General features: G+C 43.1%; 1 protein-coding gene across 1 annotated transcript in view; it reads left to right on the top strand.

Moving 5' to 3' along the window:
- Nucleotides 1-21,176, top strand: part of MYH15 (myosin heavy chain 15) — a 146,669-nt gene that overhangs the window by 15,017 nt on the left and 110,476 nt on the right. The window contains exons 4-11 of the mRNA XM_061134312.1: nucleotides 991-1,147; nucleotides 1,781-1,808; nucleotides 3,334-3,427; nucleotides 5,200-5,292; nucleotides 8,261-8,324; nucleotides 8,415-8,510; nucleotides 17,529-17,632; nucleotides 18,840-18,978. Of these exons, the coding sequence (XP_060990295.1) occupies nucleotides 991-1,147; nucleotides 1,781-1,808; nucleotides 3,334-3,427; nucleotides 5,200-5,292; nucleotides 8,261-8,324; nucleotides 8,415-8,510; nucleotides 17,529-17,632; nucleotides 18,840-18,978 (775 nt within the window). The remainder of the gene's footprint in view (nucleotides 1-990; nucleotides 1,148-1,780; nucleotides 1,809-3,333; nucleotides 3,428-5,199; nucleotides 5,293-8,260; nucleotides 8,325-8,414; nucleotides 8,511-17,528; nucleotides 17,633-18,839; nucleotides 18,979-21,176) is intronic.

Genomic DNA, 21,176 nt, shown 5'->3' with positions numbered 1-21,176 from the left:
CCATCACCATTGAATTGGGGGTGATTGGTTGCTCAGCTCCTTTAATTCACTCAGGACACATCGAGCCAAAGCAGCACTGAGTGGATTCGGCAAAGATCAAGGCTTTGGGGACCCATCACTGGGGAAGCCCAGCCATGCTTCTGGCTTACTCCTGGGCACTCTGATTCGCTGCATGACTGTCTTCATTTCCCCGGGATGCTGTAACAAAATTACCACGAACAGAATGGCTTGAAACAAAGGAAATTTATTCTGTCCTAATACTAGAGGCCAGAGTCCAAATCAGATAAACAGATCTGAGGCTCTCGCACTCCCGCCAGAGTCTCAAGGGGAGAACCAGTCCTCACCTGTGCTGGTTTCTGGTAGCACGTGGCCGCATCACTCCAGTCTCTGCCCCCGTCTCCACATTGCCTGCTCCCCTGTGTGTCTCTTATGAGGTCATTAGCTGTTGGATTTAAGGCCCAACCAGATATCCTCTTGAGATCTTGCCTCAATTATACCTGCAAAGATCCTTTTTCCAAATAAGATCAAATTTTCTGGTGATTGGGATGTGAACATACCCTTTGGGCAGCCACAATCCAGCCACCACTGTGAGTGACCCACACGTCATTCCCCTCAGGGCCTAAAGCATCAGGTTCCTAACCCTACTGAGACACAGATTCCCTTCAGGCCTCAATGCCTGAGAGTGGGTTCCTCAAATCGGCAGTCCTGCTGTCAGCAGGCCTCCTTGTCTTTGAAAGGCCTGTGTGCGTGTCAGACGAGTTGGTGGTTGCCAGCTCTCCCAGGGAAGAGGTAATCCCAGGTCCCCTGTTACTCTAACCTGGCTGTCTCTTTCTGTCCGAAGTCCCTTCTCTGTAAGAATCCAAAGGCCCTTTTCCTCTTAGTTCCTTTGTAAGTAAATGTTCAAGCCAATGTTACCTGACAGCGAAAGAGCTGACAGGCCTGCAAGTACTCCTAACCTAGTTTCAGAAATCTTTTCTGATCTCCCATCAGACATATTCAGGGCTCTCCTGTGTGAGCATCAACCCTCACAAGCAGCTTCCAGTGTTTCACGAAGCGGTGGCGGCAGCGTATAAAGGCAGGAGGCGATCAGACGCTCCCCCTCACATCTTCGCCGTGGCCAGTAATGCCTTTCAGGATATGCTTCACAGTAAGTGTCTGCCCTAGAAAACGAAGGGTAAAAATATCTGATCTAGTTTTTGTCCGTGTCGCTAAGAGGCAGGTAGGCATTGTGAGCGGAGCATGGCCTTTACAGCTGCCTCATCACTTGAGGCCTTGTTTCCTTCCGGATGAAACACGGGGAAAATAGGGCCTACCTCCTAGGGTTATGGGGACGATTAGCTCACATGTCAAATTAAGGGAGATAACGCCTTGAAAGTGCTCAGCCCACAGTGAGCCCCCTGTAGCTGTCAGCCTTTATTACAAAAAGCACCTGCTAGACTGTTGGACACAAAGAAGTTATTCTGTAGTTATTTTTACACCAGGCTCAATAAAGGCCTTAAAATAGTGATATGTCAACCGTTTGTCATTTATCACTTATACTTGGAGCAAGGAAATGGTGATGGAATTTGTATGTTCTTATGACTAGCCTACATAGGGTCAAGAGAAAAATCTATTTGACTTTGTACCATTTAAATAAGTATCTTTTTTTCTAACTGTAGACAGAGCAAATCCTTCTCCTGTGTCTGACTTCAAACTGTAACCCAGGAAATTTTGAATAAATTCATACCATACATAGAAGTTCTAGCAGAAGCATGTTCTGACATTTTCCCTTCTTTTGTAGGTCGAGAGAATCAGTCTATACTCTTCACGTAAGTGCTTGCTTTTACTTTTTGGCCAGCAGTGAGAGTTTCCATCAAAACAGACACCTAGATTTCACTGGATATGAAACATATCCTTCAAACTGCCTTTGAATTGTTCTTCAGATACCAGATACATGCTAGGCAACAGTAAGATACTCAGGAAAGTGTCATAACACGTAAGTCAGTGCTTACCCAGATATGGTGCCGGCTAGGCTGCCCCCACTTTAGAAGATCCTTTAGAACCTGCAGTGCACACGCTGGTCTTAACCATCTTCTTGAGGAAGAGAGCTCCCTGTCCAAAGGATCATTTTCAGAGTTCTCCGGTTGGCTAATTGGGTTGAAAGACTGGAAGTCCAGTGGGTATGACCACTGAACAGAGAACACGCTATTGTGAGCAGCCAGCCTGGGCGGCCAAGCTTCATGGGTTTCATGCCTGCTCGCTCAGCCTGTCACCTGCGTCCTGCTGTGTTGGACCCCGTAGACTGGGGCCCGCCAGGTTCCTCTTTCCATGGAATTTTCCAGGCAAGAATACTGGGGCGGGTTGCCACTTCCCCCTCCAGGAGATTTTCCAACCCCGGGATCGAACCCCGTCTCTCGTGTCTCCTGCATCGGCAGGTGGACACTTTACCACTGCTCCACCTGGGAAGCCCAGTACGTTAGGTAGTGGGAATTAAAGACGGTGCCCGGGGGGGCCAGAAAAGGGAGTGAAGAGGAAGGAAGGAAAGGACTTCACTGAGACCGTGTTGTGTGTTAATCCTGCTAGGAGGAGCTCTGGCTGGCCAGGTGAACTGTCAGCCCAGTGACTGAGGCAGAGGCCAGGAAATGCTCAAGGTCTTGCGCTTCCTAAGCAATGATGATGCCGCCTCGTGTATTAGGCCATCCGTTGGCTTTAGTCATCCCCAGAAAAGTAATAGGGTCTCAGAACCTTAGAGCCAGAACAGTGGTTAGAGTTCAATCCTTTGCAGAGAGGACAGACTTATTTTTTAGAGTTTCAGACAGATAAAAGCAGGCCTTAAACCTATGATCCTTTGGGCGATGAGGCTATAAATTCACCGCGGTGTTCTCCCCACCTCACAAAGCTAGCTGACTGTCAAAGGTAAAACGGGAGTGTAAAACTCCACTTCCTGGTGGAGTGACTGGTCAGTTCTCTTCTGAGGGAGAGGGTTGGACCTGGCCATGTGGTCACAGCCTTCATATGTGACAATCTCTTGAACAGTTGGTAATGAGGAGACCTATCTCTAATTAGCAAAGATACCCTTAACCTTTTTGTTAACGGGACCAGGAGGGGCAGGCTTCTTATTTTCATAAAAGCCTTTGATCTTTCTCTACTCCAGATTTTTTGCTAAGGCTGCATTTCTAACCTAAGATATCCTCCCCCTCCCAACCAATTAAATGTCTGCCTCTCCTTCAAGTTCCCTCTAAAGTTCCACTTTTCCATAAAACTCTCCCTCTTAGTTCATGTGGTTAAAATTATTTATTTTTCATTGCATTTATAATCTGAACTACTTTACTGTCACTGAATTTCTGATCATAGAGGAGAATCTGGTTCTGGAAAGACAGTGAACACCAAACATGTTATCCAGTATTTTGCCACTGTAGCAACCACGGGTGAACCCAAGGAAAAGTTGGTAAGTGTTTTTATGCATATTGGCAGAAAAGGTGAGGTGGCCCTCTCCACTAATGATGGAGGCTCTGCCCTGGCCACTTATGGGAAGAAAGGAGGGGACAATGCCATAGAACAATTAAAACATTACGAAAAGTCTTTTTTCCCCATTTTTTCCTCTCAGGAAGATCATCAAGTGCTCTGAACCAATAATCCAAAACCATGAAATTACATAATCTGCTTCAGATCTGCTTCAAGGGGCCCTTATTGGCCTGATCTTTCTTGGTTGGACTCTTTGAGAATTAGGTACTTAAGATCCAAACCATCTTCTGCTCAAACTAAGGTCACCAATGCCCTGAATGGCCACTTTGGGTGTTACTATTTCTTAATCCCTTTAGCTACTGTGAGATGTCAGACTTCCTCACATATGCGCTGAGAGAACTCAGCTTCCTTTACCCCTAACTTCTGGTTCAAATTCCAAACGCTCAGTGGATATACCCTCAACTTTAACCACATTCTAGGTTCTGAAAAACTTTACCTTCTCTCTACTTAAATGTTTTTATACTTGGTAATGTTTGCTTTAGCTTACTGGGTTAACAGGTTGATGGTAATAATCTGAAGATACCTAGATATGAGAGTTGGTCTGTAAAATAAGATTAGATAATGCTGAGCAGAGCTCAAAATCAATGAGCTATCGAGCTGTTGGAGCCTCTCGTCTTTCTTTGCCTGAATTTGCTATTTTGCTTTTCAATTTGATACTGGATGTTTCCTGCTGTTTTTCCAAAATAAAAGTATATCAAAATAGCAATCTAGTCAAATTTTCAAACCTTTGAGTTTCTTTTCCAGCTGCCACACTCCTGAATTTGATTAATTTCTTTAGTTATCACTGAATTCTATTATCCACTAGGTATTACTTTATTTTTGTGTACATTTTAGGATGTTTGGTGTGCATTTGTTTGTCTGGTCTAACCATTGAGCCCTGTGATAATACATAACACAATACATAACACAAAAAATTTTATGAAAAATTTTGCTCATATAACCCAATTACTTAAAGTAAACCCATAATACATGGAATGAACATAGTATTTATAAGTCTATAGATTCTGAAATACTACATGCTATGAAATTCTCCTCATACAAAGAGTATTTGGGGCTCAGTGGAAAGTTTAGGCAGTAGTAGTTTAGGTGCTAAGTGGTCATTAAGACTGACTCAATGAGGGAAAAAAAGACTTGCCTGAAGTAGATGACCTACTTTGCCCCATCAGCCTGATCACATAGGATTTAAACTTAAGACTAATAAATACCATCTCAAGTCACTTCTTGGTATGAACCTCTAGATTACTTAGGAATAATAGCAAGCAAAAATATAACTGATAATGCCAAGAGTCTGCTGTATTATCTTAGGATAAATTTCTAGGTGTAAGGATTGAATGGGAAGAGAGGAGATTAGCAATGAGGAGTATATGGAATGAAGTTTGGAAATAGGCTAAGGTATTTGTTATTATTTACTTTGGTAAAATATCAATTTTCTTTTCCTACTCATACCAATGCCAACCAAAAAAAGAAACGTTTTGCAAGTAAATGACCTCCAACCTATAATCTTAGGGCATTTCCTCCATCTATTTTTCTATGGTTCTCATTCCAAAATAATATTTTATCACCAAATTCAGAAGTGGTTTTTGGCCACTTATTATCAAAACAAGAATGAGATGTGACCTTGGTATGGAGGGCTTGCCACATTACAGAATTCTGCTAAACACTTCATCAGTTGTATTTCTCTTACCTGTATCCAAGGAAACTCTACAAGATCAAATCAAACAAGTGAATCCTGTCTTGGAAGCATTTGGAAATGCCAAAACCCTGAGAAATGACAATTCTTCTCGTTTTGTAAGTAACCAAATTGAGCAGTATATTGGAGTCTTTAATTTTTAGCAAATGGTAAACTTCATGCCTGAGGACACAGATCTGAAAAAAAAATTTTTTCCAGAACATCAAAGAAGGTTTTTGATGACTGTGCATAATATTGTTAGAGTCCTCAAAAAATTTTGCTAGCTTCATCATTAATACAATTAAGATGAGTACCTGAGAAGCTTCTACTAGGTGGTCAATTTCAGGAAGAAAATATTTTAATACTTTAAAATTCCTTACCACTCACAGCAGGAAAGCTCACTCGGCAAATTCTAATGATGTTTTATATTTTACTACATTTTACAGATTTGAAAGTAATTTCTCCTTTGTAATTTCTTATACTCCTTGTAAAAGTCATTTTGGTAAGCACTTCTGAATTCACTTACTACAATTATTGTTTCCATTTTTGCCTATGAGCCCCCTGCCCCTGGATATATTTCACTGGGGATTTTTTTGACAGGGGAAAAAAACGCTTTTTAAAGTTATTTTTTGGTAACTAACAGTCCCAAGATAAAATGATTTGGGTTAAGGTCACTAATCCATTTTATCCCAAGAACGAGTGTCAGGGAGCCATTATATAATTTACAAGGAAATTTGTAAAGGGCTTCCTTTTGAGTCTCTAGGCATGATTAAATAATAGCCTCCTGCTTAATTTGACTAATTTCCCTCCAAAAACCTTAGAGCTGCCCTGACCATACTTACATCTGCTTGTGGTATCTGGCTGTGTAGCAGGTGCTAATACTGGTCCAGAAAACAATGGATAGATTTGGGATTTGTCAGAATGTGGTGAGAATTTCTGCTTAAATACGGAAGAATAAAACTGGGGGGGGGGGGGGGGGGGAAGGCCAAGAGAGGGAAAAGGGAAAGATGGAAAAGAGGGAGGAGAAAAAGAAGATAAAGAGTAGAATAAAAGGAAGAAAGAAGAGAATATAAGTGGAAAGAAAAATAAATAAGGAAAGAAAGCAATTGAAAAAGACCAAGAACAAGAAAAACATTGGAAGGATGGAAGGAAAGAAAAAGTAGTGAGGCAAATTAAACAAAGATGGATGAATGGAAAGAAGGAAGGAAAGACAGGAGAAAGAAAGAAAGAAAGGGGGGATTAAAAAAGATCAAGAAATCCAGGTTAAATTCTTCAGATTAACACTCCATACATGAAGTTGGAGACAAGCAGGACACTGGCCCTGGATAGTTAAGATGCATACCAAAGGAATAATTTCAATGAGCCAGACTCTTGCATTGTCCCATAAATAGAAAAACACTAAACTCATTAACTTGAGGTGGTCTACTTCCGTTGATTGGCAGCATCTTTCGATGTTCTGATTACCTGGTTTTTGTTGCAAAGACTCCTGTATGCCCTAACCTCCCTTACCTCTGTGGAGCAGTCCCTCAGAGCTATCTGAGAGGCTGTCTTCTGGGCTTAAGTCCTCAGCACGTCCACTGAATAAACATAATTCTCAACTTTCAGGTTATGAGTTTTTTCCGGTTGACAGGACATAAATGTACACGTGTGTAAATGCACATACGCATGCAGGGACACCCGTGTACATGTTTGTGTGTGTCGATGCACAAATGTGTGTTTGTGTGTATGGATCCTGTTAGACTGCATTTTTTAACTTGATGGCTTCCTCCCCCGTATGTGGCTGCTCTCCCCTTGCCAGCCTGCATCCTGCTGCGATTCTTTCCTGGCCTGGATTCGCCTCCTCCGGGTCACCTTCCCTCCTGCGTTGACTTCCTCATCCTGGGGGCCGTAGCCCACTGGACTGCCTCCTTGGCCGCGTCTTGATGCCTCTGGGCTCTGTAACCTCTGGGCGGACTTTCTGTCCCATCAGATGCTGTCTTATGGCTATTCATTGACAGGGAAGGAAGGGAGCCTCGTCTATCATCATGCCAAGGTGATGTTTTGAAACTTAAGTCCCATCATGTCACTCTTCTGCTTGAAACCTCCCAGTGTCTTCTGAGCAGAGTGAAACCCCACCCCTTCCTGTGGCCACATGGCTGACCTCACATGGTGCCTGCTGCCTGCCTGCTCTCAGACTCTGCTTTCTTCTCTGCTTTCTCTTACTTGCTGCACGCCGGCACACCTGGCTTTTCTTCTGATTTCAAAACACACCGACTATTCCCCAGTCAGAGCTGCTGCATTCGCTGCTTACACCTAGCATCTAGAAGATTTGGGGCACACCTACTTTCCCAATGTGGTATCTCCAGGGTCTAGCAGGTTTTCTGGGTCATAGTAGATGCTCAACAAATGTTTGCTGAGTAAATGAAGGAATATACCAAGCAGATATTATTCTTCTCATTTTTAGATAAGAACATAGGTCTGGAGAGATTCTATAATGCACATAAGAATGCACAGCCAAGAGGAGAGGGGAGGGATAAATTACAGGCTTGGGATTAACATATACATGCTATTATATATGAAATAGATAGCCAATAGGGACCTATTGTACAGTGCAGGGAATTATACTGATTGTCTTGTAATGACCTGTAATGGAAAAGAATCTGAAAAAAAGTGTATCTGTATTATATGTAAATTATATATAAATAAATTGTACATATATGAAATTATATATATGGATGTTATATATATAAATTGTACATTTATATATATTAAAACTATACATTTATATATATAAAACTGAATCTCTTTGTACACCTGAAACTAGCACAACACTGTAAATCAGCTACTCTTCAATAAAAAAAAAAATTTTTAAAACAAAAGAATACACAGCCAGTGATGAGCAGCAGATCTGAGGCTAGACTCTGGGCCCGCTGCCAGTCCTGATGACACTCTGGCTGCCTCTTGACATTAACTGGTGCCATCACACCCCATGTGGAACTATTTTTTTTAACTTTGGAGGAAGTAGTCACTTTGGGAGTGATGTCTGTAATGAAACCATTGCAGCTGTGTGGCATGTTAAATAGGAGACTGTGTTCTGTGTTTACTCAGGGCAAGTTCATCAGGATGCACTTTTGTGCCAGAGGCAAGCTGTCATCTGCAGATATCGACATCTGTAAGTAGGCACTGCACTGTCTGGTCACTTTTCTTCTAAGTTTTGCAAGAACACCTACATTTGAATCTTTACTCATGCCTTATTATGCAGTTTTGCTTGAAAAATCCCGGGTGATTTTCCAGCAGCCTGGAGAGAGGAACTACCACATATTCTATCAGATTCTGTCTGGAAAAAAAGAGCTTCGTGGTAAGTGTATGATTCTGGGGCTGAGTGTCCTTCTGAAACAAGAGACAGTTGTCAGATTATCAGACCTGGAAAACTACTGTGTAGTGTCTACTGGCCTGTTTAGTGGGACCTCAGTTTATTTGTCCTAAAATGTAAGAAATTGACCCAAATATAGACCCCATGTTCTATAATTTTATAATGGTAACACTTTCCTTTTTTCCAACACTTTTGGAGGTGGGTAGGATGCCCAGCAGAGGTAAATGAATGTGTGTGTGTGTGTGCATGTGTGCACACATGTATGTCTGTGTGTGTATAAAAAGCATTAGATAATTTAAGGCCTTAAATGATTAAAATCACTTATCACTTAAGTGGGTAGTAGAGATGAGGCGAGAGGTGGGAGACATTACTATAGTGTGTAGTGGTCAATGGGAGTTCTATATAGAAGGGAGGATTTGGGTTGGGATATGAAGAATGGGAATGGGGTTTAACCAGAGTGGTGAGCGGAGGGCATTTCTGGTAGCAGGAATAGTGTACATAATGTCAGGAAAAGTCAAGGCAAAATCAGGGAACAGAGAGAGCAGGTGAACTATAGGAAAGTGTTTCCATAGAAGACTAGTAGAGATCTTACCTGGATAGTTTCTAAACTCAGGAAGTTGAGGGGGTATTGTGTGCATGTGTGTGAGTGTGTGGGTGCGGTGTTTTGTGGAGGGGGATGGGGTAATAGGAGGTCATGATCTGTTTATGGCAGCAGCAGTTAAGCTGGAGTGATAGGCAGGGTGCTCTGGAGGCAGAAATACTGAGGGAAGCGATTGCAACAGTCCTAGGATAAGACGATGAGACAGCAGTCTAAGGTAGGGGTCCCCAAGCTCCAGGCCTCAGGCTCATGTCTCCTGTCAGATCAGCAGCAGCATTAGATTAAAAATAAAATGCACAATAAATGTAATGCACTTGAGTCATACTGAAACCAACCCCCCAACCTAGTCTGTAGGAAAAAAATCTTCCATGATGGTCACTGGTGCTGAAAAGGTTGGAGACGACTGATCTAAGGCACTGTCTATGGGAATAGAGGGGAAAGGGGGTGGGCTCATGAAAGAATAGAAAAGTTTTAGCAATGATTGAACATAGAAATGAGAATGATGAGTCAAAAATACTCACAAATTCAGTAATTTGACTAGGATAAAAGAAGTGCCGTGAATGGAAATAGAAACGTAACTTATAGGGTAAGAGAATGAATTTCATGTATTCATTCAACAAATATTTATTGTGGGGTCACTATGTATACACTGCTTCTTAAAGGGTAGGCGATAGAGGAGTAAAACAGGGCCCACAGGTCCTGGCCCTCATGAACTTACATTCTAGTATGGAAGACAGTAACAAATAAGTAAACAAAAAATACGTAATTTCAGACAATAGTAGGTCTATAGAGAAAAATAAAGTGGGTGAGGGGATGGAGTGAATTAGGAATTGGTAGGGCAATGAAAGGTTATATTTTACTTAATTTTGATTTTTTGGGGGGCACACCACACGGCTTGCAGTTCTCTGACCAGGGACTGAAACTGGGTCACAGAGCAGTGAAAGCCTGGAATCCCCACAGGTGGTTATATTTTAGACAGAAGAGTCAGGTAAGATCTCTGTAAGGAGGCAGTGTTCTGGGAATTCCCTGGCAGTCCAAGGATCAGGACTTGACATCGTCACTGATGTGGCCTGGATTTGGCTCCTAGTCGGGGAACTGAGATCTGGCAAGCTGTGCAGCGAAGCCAGAGGGTGGGGGAGAAGGCTATGCTTTTCTAGACACTTGAATGAGGGAACAAGTAGGTGAAGACTTCCAGGAAGAAGCTTCCTGAGGGAAGAAACGGCGAGTGCAAAGGACCTGAGGCAGGAACGCATTGGGTTTATTCTTGGGATAGCATAACGGCCATTGTTGGGGGCAGAGAGGTGGAGTGCAGTGGGTAATGTAGGGGCAGACAGGTAGGGCCAGGCCAGCAGCACCTCTCATGGCGTGGCAGGGAGTGTATGTCTCCGGGGCTGTGGGCAGTCATTGGAAGGGAAGAATGACAAGGTGATTGGGTTTCAAAGGTGTTGCATCTGCCATTGAGGACAACAGTGCTCCCACAGGAGGGATTGTGGGATGACTGGAGATCCAGGTGAACAAAGTGATGGGGAACAATCCCCCCAGACTGTCCTGCTTAGAGGAAGTCTAGTATGCAGCCAGCAGGGTTTTACCTACCTGGTCTCCAACTCCTAAGTGCCCTCAGCAAATAGAGAAAGCTCTACAGACTGGACGGTTATATTTTGCCATGGGAGCAGTTGGTGGTATTAAAGTAGCAGCTGTCCTCCTTACCATCTTCCCTCCACCTCAACCTGGAACAGACTTTTTTTTTAGTTTTCCTTTGAGTAGCCCTGCCAGGTGACACTCATTTCTATGCAGTGCAGAGCAGCTAACATGTAGGGTCCAGTGTGGGTCCAGCAGTGACTGCAAGATTTTGGGGGGCATCTCTGTTTACTAGTAGAACTGTCTGAAGACCCTGGGCTGCTATGGGAAATTCCTATCATGAATTCATGAGCTCATGTACTTTGTTGAGTCTGTGGACCGCTGAGATTGATTAGTGTATAAAGGCTGACATCTGGTGGTTCAGGTTGAGTATTGTTGGTTCGCTTGTTGATGCCAGTGATCATTCTTTGGAATATTTAAAAATGTATTCATCGCTGCCAAAGAAGAGCTTCTGAGTGTCCTGAGGAGCGACACAAGAGGGTTAGAGCTTAGCAATGTGAGGATTGTGTCCACATTTCCTAAAATATGAGCATTTGTGCATGATAAGCAAATCGGGTGTGGAAAACACCGCAGAGGGTGGAGGCTCTGTGGGCGCAGTGCCTCCTCCCACAGGAGTGATGTGCCATCCAAAGAGCCAGCCCCATTTTAGCCTCCACTAGGCCTGGAAGAGTCCTTCTCTTTTTTTTTCAGTTGATGCTGATTCTTGTTCCAGGTACAGCTAAAACTCGCTCCCCCAGTTCCCTTAGACACGGCTCCTTAAAATTCTTCCGGTTTTTTTTTTTTTTTTAATGTGAACCATTTTCAAAGACTTTGTTGAGTCTGCTACAGTGTGCTTCTGTTTTGTGTTTTGGTGTTTGGTCTCCAGACATGCAGGTTTTTAGCTCCTGGATCAGGGATCGAATCCCCACCCCCCGCATTGGAAAGGGACATCTTAACCACTGGACCACTAGAGAAGTCCCCAAATCCTTTGGTTCTTAATGACATCTATATAGCTTGGCTTGCCACTTATCTTCCTTTTTCTCTCCTTTGATTTTTTTCTTTATATTTACTTATTGTGCCCACCCTTGCTATTCAACTGGTGTGTAAACTCCAGAAGGAGAGGTCAGGAAAGAAATCTTTGCCTCTTGGAATCCTTGACACTTCGCCTGATGCCCTGCGGACTCCATAAAGTGTGTGACGTACTAGACAGAGGTGGCAGCCGGCAGCCGCCCTTGCTCTGTCTCCTGGGGCCCCGAGTGCCGCTGTGGAAGGGAATGGTCAGCTGCTGGGCCTGCTTTGGAGCTTTTTCCGTTTACCCTCTTTACACATTAGGTCTCTCTTGAGCTAGTGTCACGTCTTCACTCCCTTCCCCGCGCTGGTTATTGGGGGGTGCGAGGTATCGGAACGTTTCCCATCTCCAGAGAATGCTATCCCAGTCATAAGCTATGCGAACGGCTTTCTCTGAAGGTAGGTGGTGCACGGCCTTCTCAGCTGGGCATAGGCACTGAGGATCCAGTGAGGATGGGTGACGTCACCTCAGCTGGGCAGAGGCACTGGGGATCCGGTGAGGATGGGTGACGTCACCTCAGCTGGGCAGAGGCACTGGGGATCCGGTGAGGATGGGTGACGTCACCTCAGCTGGGCAGAGGCACTGGGGATCCGGTGAGGATGGGTGACGTCACCTCAGCTGGGCAGAGGCACTGGGGATCCGGTGAGGATGGGTGACGTCACCTCAGCTGGGCAGAGGCACTGGGGATCCGGTGAGGATGGGTGACGTCACCTCAGCTGGGCAGAGGCACTGGGGATCCGGTGAGGATGGGTGACGTCACCTCAGCTGGGCAGAGGCACTGGGGATCCGGTGAGGATGGGTGACGTCACCTCAGCTGGGCAGAGGCACTGGGGATCCGGTGAGGATGGGTGACGTCACCTCAGCTGGGCAGAGGCACTGGGGATCCGGTGAGGATGGGTGACGTCACCTCAGCTGGGCAGAGGCACTGGGGATCCGGTGAGGATGGGTGACGTCACCTCAGCTGGGCAGAGGCACTGGGGATCCGGTGAGGATGGGTGACGTCACCTCAGCTGGGCAGAGGCACTGGGGATCCGGTGAGGATGGGTGACGTCACCTCAGCTGGGCAGAGGCACTGGGGATCCGGTGAGGATGGGTGACGTCACCTCAGCTGGGCAGAGGCACTGGGGATCCGGTGAGGATGGGTGACGTCACCTCAGCTGGGCAGAGGCACTGGGGATCCGGTGAGGATGGGTGACGTCACCTCAGCTGGGCAGAGGCACTGGGGATCCGGTGAGGATGGGTGACGTCACCTCAGCTGGGCAGAGGCACTGAGGATCCGGTCAGGATGGGTGACGTCACAGAGGCAGCAGCCACGGAACTCTGCTCCTAAGGTGATAAACTTCTTTTGGTCCACTGTCAGTTTCACTGCTTTTCACAGTAAACACAGCCTTGGAGAACATTCAGCCATTCTGAAAGTAAAGTGTAATATTAGGAAGACCTGTGAAACAATGCCTTGCATGATAAAACACACTCCGAATGGGTTCTAGGCATCTCCAACTGGCCAGTGGGCTCTAGAAATGAACTGTTGACACCTATACTTTTTGAAATTGTAAAGCAGTTAACGTTTACAGTTAGCATCCTCTCTTCCATTCTCTCTCTGCTCCCCACCTCACCGCCCTCCCACCTCTGTCCTCCACATGTCCACAGCCTGGTCAACAATCTTCTATAAGGGCCCTTCTGGCCTAGACAGTCTTTCTGACTCAATAGTGTCTCATGAAATGCATATACTTTTTTTCATTCTCTCAAGGCCATTTCTCGTGGTAGAAATGAAATTAAATAAAGGAATCCCCGTTTACATGATACTCTTCTGAGAAAACCTCAATCCTCCACCCAATTAAAATTTATTGCTGCTTGAAAAGAAGTTTTGATAAGGCCCAGTGGGGAGGATGTTTGAGCTAAAGGCAGTTTAGGGTTCCTCAAACACTCTTGCTTCTCTAGAGCGGCCACCTCCTGCCGAGGGCGGCTGTCCCCGGGAATGGTTACGCCGTATTTCTGGTTGTTAAGGAGATAGAGGAAAAGCCCATTGGGCGTGCTAAATGACTTCTAGAAATGATGCTTCTGGAAGAGGGAGGTTGAGGGAGAACTCACGTAGAGCACTTGGGCCCCACATTCTGGCTGACTAGCAGCCCCCTCCTGAACCTTGGCTCTTTCCTCCACCTCCGGAGGTCCTCCAGTCCTCAGGCACACAGCGCTCTTGCCCTCTGCTGCGTCTCCCTCTGTGCTTGTCCAGTGTTAAGTTTGCTCAGAAGAAAGACCCTCCTTCTGTCTATGACAAAGGAGGAAATGCAGTCCTGTCATAGCCGCTCACACAGGTTGGAGCAGTGGGTGGCATAGTCCAGCAGAAGCGCTAGGGACTGTGTTCTAAATTCAGTTTATCATTGATTTGACTCTGGTCAATTAGTATGCCTTTCTAGCCTTTTATTTTCCTTATATTTAACATGGAGAAAACAATGTCAGATGTAGCACATTTGATCATCATGACTAGGATGAAATGATAAAAAAAATTATAAACATGAGTAAAATAAAAATTCTGTAAAAGGTGGATCTAGAATGATCTGAAATGTAATCTTGACAAAGCAATCTTGGAGAGTAGATTTTGTTTTTAATGTCAGCCAACTAAAACATACCTCCACTCTAAAGTACAGCATTTTCTGTACTGTTTAGGTATATGATTCCTCTAGCCTCCTTGAGGGAAAGGGCTATTTCAGTTTTGTATCCTTCCCTCCTCCCATAGCATATGCCTACAGTAGAGAAAATAGGTTAAATAAATGCTTTGATTTGAAAGACATGGAGATAATGTCTGCATTTGAGCTGGGTGAAGGGACAAGGCATTGTGGCACCCACGTGTCTGGCCTGGGTGTGTTGGTGACATTCACTTGCATAAGGAACCAGGAACCACAGCAGAATAGTTTTAGGGCAGACACAGTAAACATCATTGAGTCAGCTGTGGTAATGCTGGGTTTGAGCTACCTGTGGCCATTCACCTTGAAATGCCTAACAGGAAGTTGGAGACCTAGGTCTGGAGCTCAGAAAATATAGGTTTGAGGGTCATCAGTAAAGTCATGAAGGAATCTTGCATAAAATACAGAGAGAGTCTTGATAGAATATAGTCAGGACAGTATTTGATACCCTTGATGACTCCCTCTTCCTGAAAATCTTCCCCCTTGGCCTCCAATGTACTGCCCTCTTCTATTTCTCTCCTAAACCTCTGGGCACTGCTCAGCAGGTTTCTCTCTTTCACCCAGCACACGAGTTTAGAGGGCCCCGGGGCTCAGTCTTTGGCTATGTCTTGTGGTGATAGATCATCTAGACCGACAGCTTTAAAGATCATTTCTATGTGATGGCTTGCAAAGTTTGATCCTAAGTCTAGACTTTTCTTTAGTATTCCAGACTCACAGATAACAGACTTTTTTATGTCTCCGCTTGGATGTTTGATAGGCGTCTCAAACTTACATGCCTACAACCTAGTTTCTAAACCCCACCCCACCAGACCTGTTCCCACCAGAGCGTTTAGTAGCTCATCTGAAGGCATCCCCATCCTTCTGCTTGCCTGGGCACAAACCCTTGGAGTTATTCTTGATCAGAATTTTCTCCTGCTTTGTTCTCATTTGTTTCATCAGCAAATCCTGTTGACTCTACTCCATTCAAAATCCAGTCTCTGGCTGCTTCTTATGACGTCTGCTCTTACCCCAAATCCAAGTACCATTTTCTCCCTCCTGAATTAACTCTGTCTTGTTACCCCTGATTCCACCCTCTCCCTCTGTCTTTAACCACAGCCACAGTAAATTAAAAAAAAAAAAAAATCAGATGATGTCACGCTTCTGCTCGAAAACCTCTTGTGGCTTCCTATCTCACATAGAGCAGAAATGCCCAGACCCTCACCGTGGCCTGTGAGGCACTGTAATCTGGTCTCTGGATGCTTCTTGGACCTCATGGCCTACTCTTTCTTTTACCAACCTTAGTCACTCAAAATTCCAGGCAAGAACCCCACCTCAAAGCCTTTTCATTTGCTTTTTTTCTTTCTAGAAATTTCTTCCCGTACTTACTTATGACTCTCTTCTGTAACTCTCTTTATGCAAATGTCACCTTATGGAGGCCTTCTCTGATCACTGGGTTAAAAATGGAAACTGCATATCCAAGATTTTTTATTCCCTTTCCCTTTTATTTTTCTCCTTAGCACTTACTACTGTTTTACATGTCATATTTTTATTCATTTATTTTTAATTCTGTCTTCTGTTGGAATATAAGCTTTATGAGGGCAGGAATGAGATTTTTTTTTTTCACTGATGTATCCATGAAACTTACAATAATTCCTGGCATATTATTGCATCTCTAATAAATATTGATATAAAGTGAGACATGAGGAATAATATAAGGAGATTCCTGAAAAGTATTAACATTTAAGGGACATTTAAATCTCCATTGAAATAAATATTTTTAAAAATTATTATGAATTGTATTTCTATTTAAAATATGTATTATACTTGGATTCGGCCTGATTTCTTTTGGGTTGGCCCAGTTACTTTGATCAAGTAGCTTTATTGAAGTATTATTGACATAAGTGTAAGCATTGACATGTGTGTCTATGAGGTGAAACCATCATCACAATTGAGATAATGCATATATCCATTCAAAAGTTTTCCGATCTCTTGAAATCCTTCCCTCCTGCCCCTTCTCACTCCTTCAAGCCCTCCTCTCCCAACCCAGTCCCTAGGCAACCACTAATGTGCTTTGTCAGGACAAATTAGGTACTGTTTCTAGAATTTTATAAGATGGAATCCTGCAGTGGATACTCTTTTGTCTGGCTTATTTCACTCAGCAAATTATTTTGAAATGCTTCCATGCTGTAGCACATGTTCATAGTGTATCCTTTTGTTTGCTGAAGAATAATTAATGATGGACATTTGGATTGTTTCCAAATAGAACATTTGGAACATTCACAGAGTCCAATTTCTTTGTTTCTGAGTTCAGGATAATAGAACTTCACTTCACCGAGTGCTAAACAGAAAACTCAGATGGGCTGTATAAAACTTCACTGGGAGCGAGGGTCAGGCTTTAAGAGGTTAATGTGATTTGGCCAAGTTGACTGCAGACACGCTGCTGATGGCCTGCCTTGGCTTCAGCCTACATTATGTTTCCTGACTAGGTGAATCATGTCAGGAGTCTTAGACATATCAGAGGTGCAGCAGTGAACACACTAGCTGATTTATGGATCCCTTGAAAGATGGACTCAGCCTCCTAATAGGGAGGACATGATGTGACAGGGTTGAACTCTAATGTTCCCTGGGTTTTGACCCCAGTTTCTGCCTGCTGCCTAGCTTTTGAAGCTCAGGCCTGTTATAATTTTACAAACCATTTTTTTTTGTTGTTGTTCTCTGGCCCTCAACCACATATCTAGGCCAAATTCCTGTTTTCAAAGTTTTGCCAACGTGCATTATCTGTTTGTTTTTTTTTTCACACCAATTCAAGTGGCTGCAATTGAATCTGCTTTCTGATTTGGCCTGTCTGGTCTTCTCTTGGGAGGCATTAGCACATGACTGACAAGTTAATAGAGGGCAGAAATTGATTGCAGAGGTTTAGGTATAGAATATGGATTTTATTTTGGCTTGTTTACAAGTATGCTGTAAGCCGTAAGAGTAAACTGTGAATATTTGTCAGTTATTTTCTGAAGCCTTGTGGATTTCTGTAAGCTGCTTAACTGATGGTTTTCCCACTGCAGATGTGTGCCTGGTGTCTGAAAATCCCTCTGACTTTCACTTTTGCTCTCATGGAGCAGTTGCTGTGGAGAGCTCAGATGATGCTGAAGAACTGCTGGCCACGGATGTAAGGCTTGTTATTTATCAGAGCAAAGTCTGGTAATGACAGTGAGACATGGAAGAAAGCATCTTAGATCTCCTCTCTTCCGAAGGATCCTGGAGAAGTGACCTTCCTTCCTCTAGGGGTGGAGAGTGGAAGGAGCCCCTATAGGACTGCTTCTGTCCAGAGTTTTATACTTATTTATTTTGTCAGTATAGTAACTTTGATACATATAGAAAAGTAGGAAGATGCTTCAATGCAATGATAACCACTGTTTTCAGTCTTTTATTTTTTTTCTTTTTGGGATTGCTGTTATGTAGTTGTTTGGGTGTTTTTTTAAATCAAGGATCATAATCATTCTACATATGCTATTTGATATATCATTTGCTTTTTGATTAATGTTTAGCATTTTCAGTGTTATTACCAACTCTTCATAAACATTTAATGGATACTTAATATTTTATCAGACATTTGTTCTATAGTTTATTTAACCATTCTCCTATTGTTAGACTCAAGGTTGAGGGTTTTTTCCCTCTACTATGGTGAATATCTTTGTAGGTGAGCACATTCCTGTATATCAGATTCATCTTATGCTAGATTTCTGAGAGGTAGGATTATGAAATTTTTAAGTCTCCCGATACATATTCTAAATTAACTACTAGAAGGATTACCAATTTCCACCCTCCTGGAGTGTGTGAGAACACACTTCTTACCATGTGCAGCGGCTTCTTAGGGTGCTGTTCTTTGGTGAGATAGCTCTTCTTTTCTTAAATACTTCCTTTTGCCAGTCTTTAAAATGAATCTGGAATAAATCTGGGAGAACATATGGGATCCCAGAAATAAGCAACACATCAGATATGGTGCTACTTTATCCCAAAACCATGAAAGGCAAAATAATTGAGCTCATATAGCCAGTTAACGATAGATTATTGAAGGGAGAAGAGAGGAGCAGGAGAGAAGCCATCTGAGGAGGGTTCCGAAACTACCGAGTCAAACAAGTCAAGTCACGGGCCTTCCTGATTCTCTCTTAAAGGGGTGAGCAAGCTGCAGGTGACCAAGCGCCAACAGGGCGCTTTGAAACCAGTTTGCCTCGGCGTGAACAGCACTATCCCGCTCAGGGCTGGGTGGTCCGTCTCCTTCCCTCCGGCAGGCAGCCCGAGGCCCGCAGGTGGAGGGAGGTGTGACAGAGCGGAGGTGAGGTGCTCACTGCAGCCATCCGCTTCTCTTTTTACAGCAAGCCATGGACATCTTGGGCTTTCTTCCTGATGAGAAGTATGGATCTTATAAACTCACTGGAGCCATCCTGCACTTTGGAAACATGAAATTTAAGCAGAAACCCAGAGAAGAGCAAGTGGAAGCAGATGGCACAGAAAGTAAGGATTACTTTTGAAAACAGGGCATATAGGCTTTTCAAATCCCGGACCCTAGGCCTACTCCCTTTTCTCGCAGTTAACTCACCTCTTGGTTTTTAGGAAATGTTGAAATTAATCAGTGATTTCCTTCAACTGATGCCCCCTAAATATTTTATCTTTCAATCACCATTTCTTTGTAGAATCCTTGTATCTCAGAATAAGACACATTCCTTAATTAATTATTGATGATGCCAGTCAATTTGCTAAACTTGGGTGATAATAGGATTGACTAAGGTACACTGTGCCTTCAGCATGGACTCTAGAGAAAAACAGAAAAAGGGGCAAATGACTATGAGATGTATGAAGCGACATAATGAAGGTACGAAGAAAGATTTTTAGGATTCCAAAGCTGGAATATTCACTGAGTTGAAAACAAAACTCTGCTTTTTATTCACATTATAAAAATTTATAGTCACGCCTGCTTACCAAAGAGATCTATAATGAATGATCTGTCTAGAATGATCATTAAAATAGAAAATCACAATTATGAAAAGAAGGAATCATAGTCATAATGACTTCATTTAATAAAATTCCTGGCATCTGAAACAAAAAGAGAACAGAACATTCACTCAAATCTTTCAACAAATATTTTTAAAAATTTTGTATTTTCAATGGTGGTAAAATATACACAACATAAAATCTGACCCGTTTTTAAGTGTTCACATCAGTGGCATTAAGTCCTTTACACTGTTGTGCAACCACCATTGCTACTCATCTCCAGAACTCTTTTGTCATCCCAAACTGAAACTTGGTATAAAGCAGTAACTCCCTATTACTCCCTTCCCCTAGCCCCTAGGAAGCATTATTTTGCTTTCTGCCTCTATGAATTTGACTATCATGCATACATAATATTATGTACACATAAATATTATGCATAATGTTTAATATTATGCATAATAAATAAATATGCATAATATTATGCATACATAAATGGAATCATACAATGTTTGTCCTTCTGTGTCTGGTCTGTTTCACTTAGCATAATGTCTTCAGGACATGTTGCAGTAAGTGTCAGAATTTCATCCCTTTTTAAAGGCCAAATAATATTCCATCACACGTATATGCTACTTTTTGTTTGCCTGTTCATTTGCAGACACGTGAGTTGCTTCTACTTTTCACTACAGAGCAATGCTGCTGTTAACATTAGCGTTCACATATCTGTTTGAGCCTGTGTATTCTATTCTTTTGTGTCTATGCCCAGAAGTAGAATTTCTGGATTAAATGATAATTCTATGTTTAATCTTTTGAGGAACCACCACACTGTTTTTCTATGGCAGCAGCACCATTTCACATTCCCAACAGCGATGCACAAGGGTTCCAATTTTTCCACATCCTCAACACTTGTTTGTTCTCTGTCTTTTTGATAAGAGCCATCTGTGTGGGGACACGGTGCTATCTCAGTTGTGCTTTTATTTGCATTTCCCTAATGATTAGTGATGTTGAGTACCTTTCAGGGACTTGCTAGACATTTGTATATCTTCTTTGGAGAAATACCTATTCAATTCCTTTGCCTGTTTTTGGATTGGGTTATTTGTTTTCCTGTTGTTTCACAGATAGTTTTTGAGGCCAGTCTGTGCAGGGACTATCCCTGGTGCTAGAGATATACCTGTGAACAAGATGTCATCTCTGTCTTGACTGTTTCGTGTGGGAGATAGACAATATATACATAAATGGACAAATACACGCATGAAATCAGAATGAAAAAGCAGAATAAGAGAATAAGGAGTAATAGGAATTGAAGGTTTTTGTTGCTAGAGTGGCCAAAAAGCCCGCTTAGAGACGAGGACGCGGGAGCTCGGACGAGGACGCAGTGAGAGGTGTTTTCTGTCGCTGTTCTTCAATTACTCCGTTGTGCCGATTGTTAGCACAATATATGCATCGTTCCAACATATTAATATATACTTTCCTGGTCTCTTGTTGGCTTTTTTTGTTATTTTTGTCATTGTTGTTGTTGTTGTTTTTGCTTTTTCCATGCTTTCAAACAAAGTTTTAAAAATTGTCTTTATTACAAAGGCAGGATAGAGTTATCAAAGCATAAGATACAGATAAGCAGATGAAGCAAGTCGTCTCATCCAGTCTCCATGGTGGTTCCTTCTCAGCTTCCTTGCTGGTGTCTCCTCATCTGCCTTCCTTCTAACTGCTCCAAAGTCACTGGTCTC

This window comes from Dama dama, chromosome 31, assembly GCF_033118175.1.
Source record: "Dama dama isolate Ldn47 chromosome 31, ASM3311817v1, whole genome shotgun sequence".
Lineage (NCBI taxonomy): Eukaryota > Metazoa > Chordata > Mammalia > Artiodactyla > Cervidae > Dama > Dama dama.
Note: the sequence above shows the minus strand (reverse complement) of the source record. Positions and strands in the feature narration are given on the sequence as shown.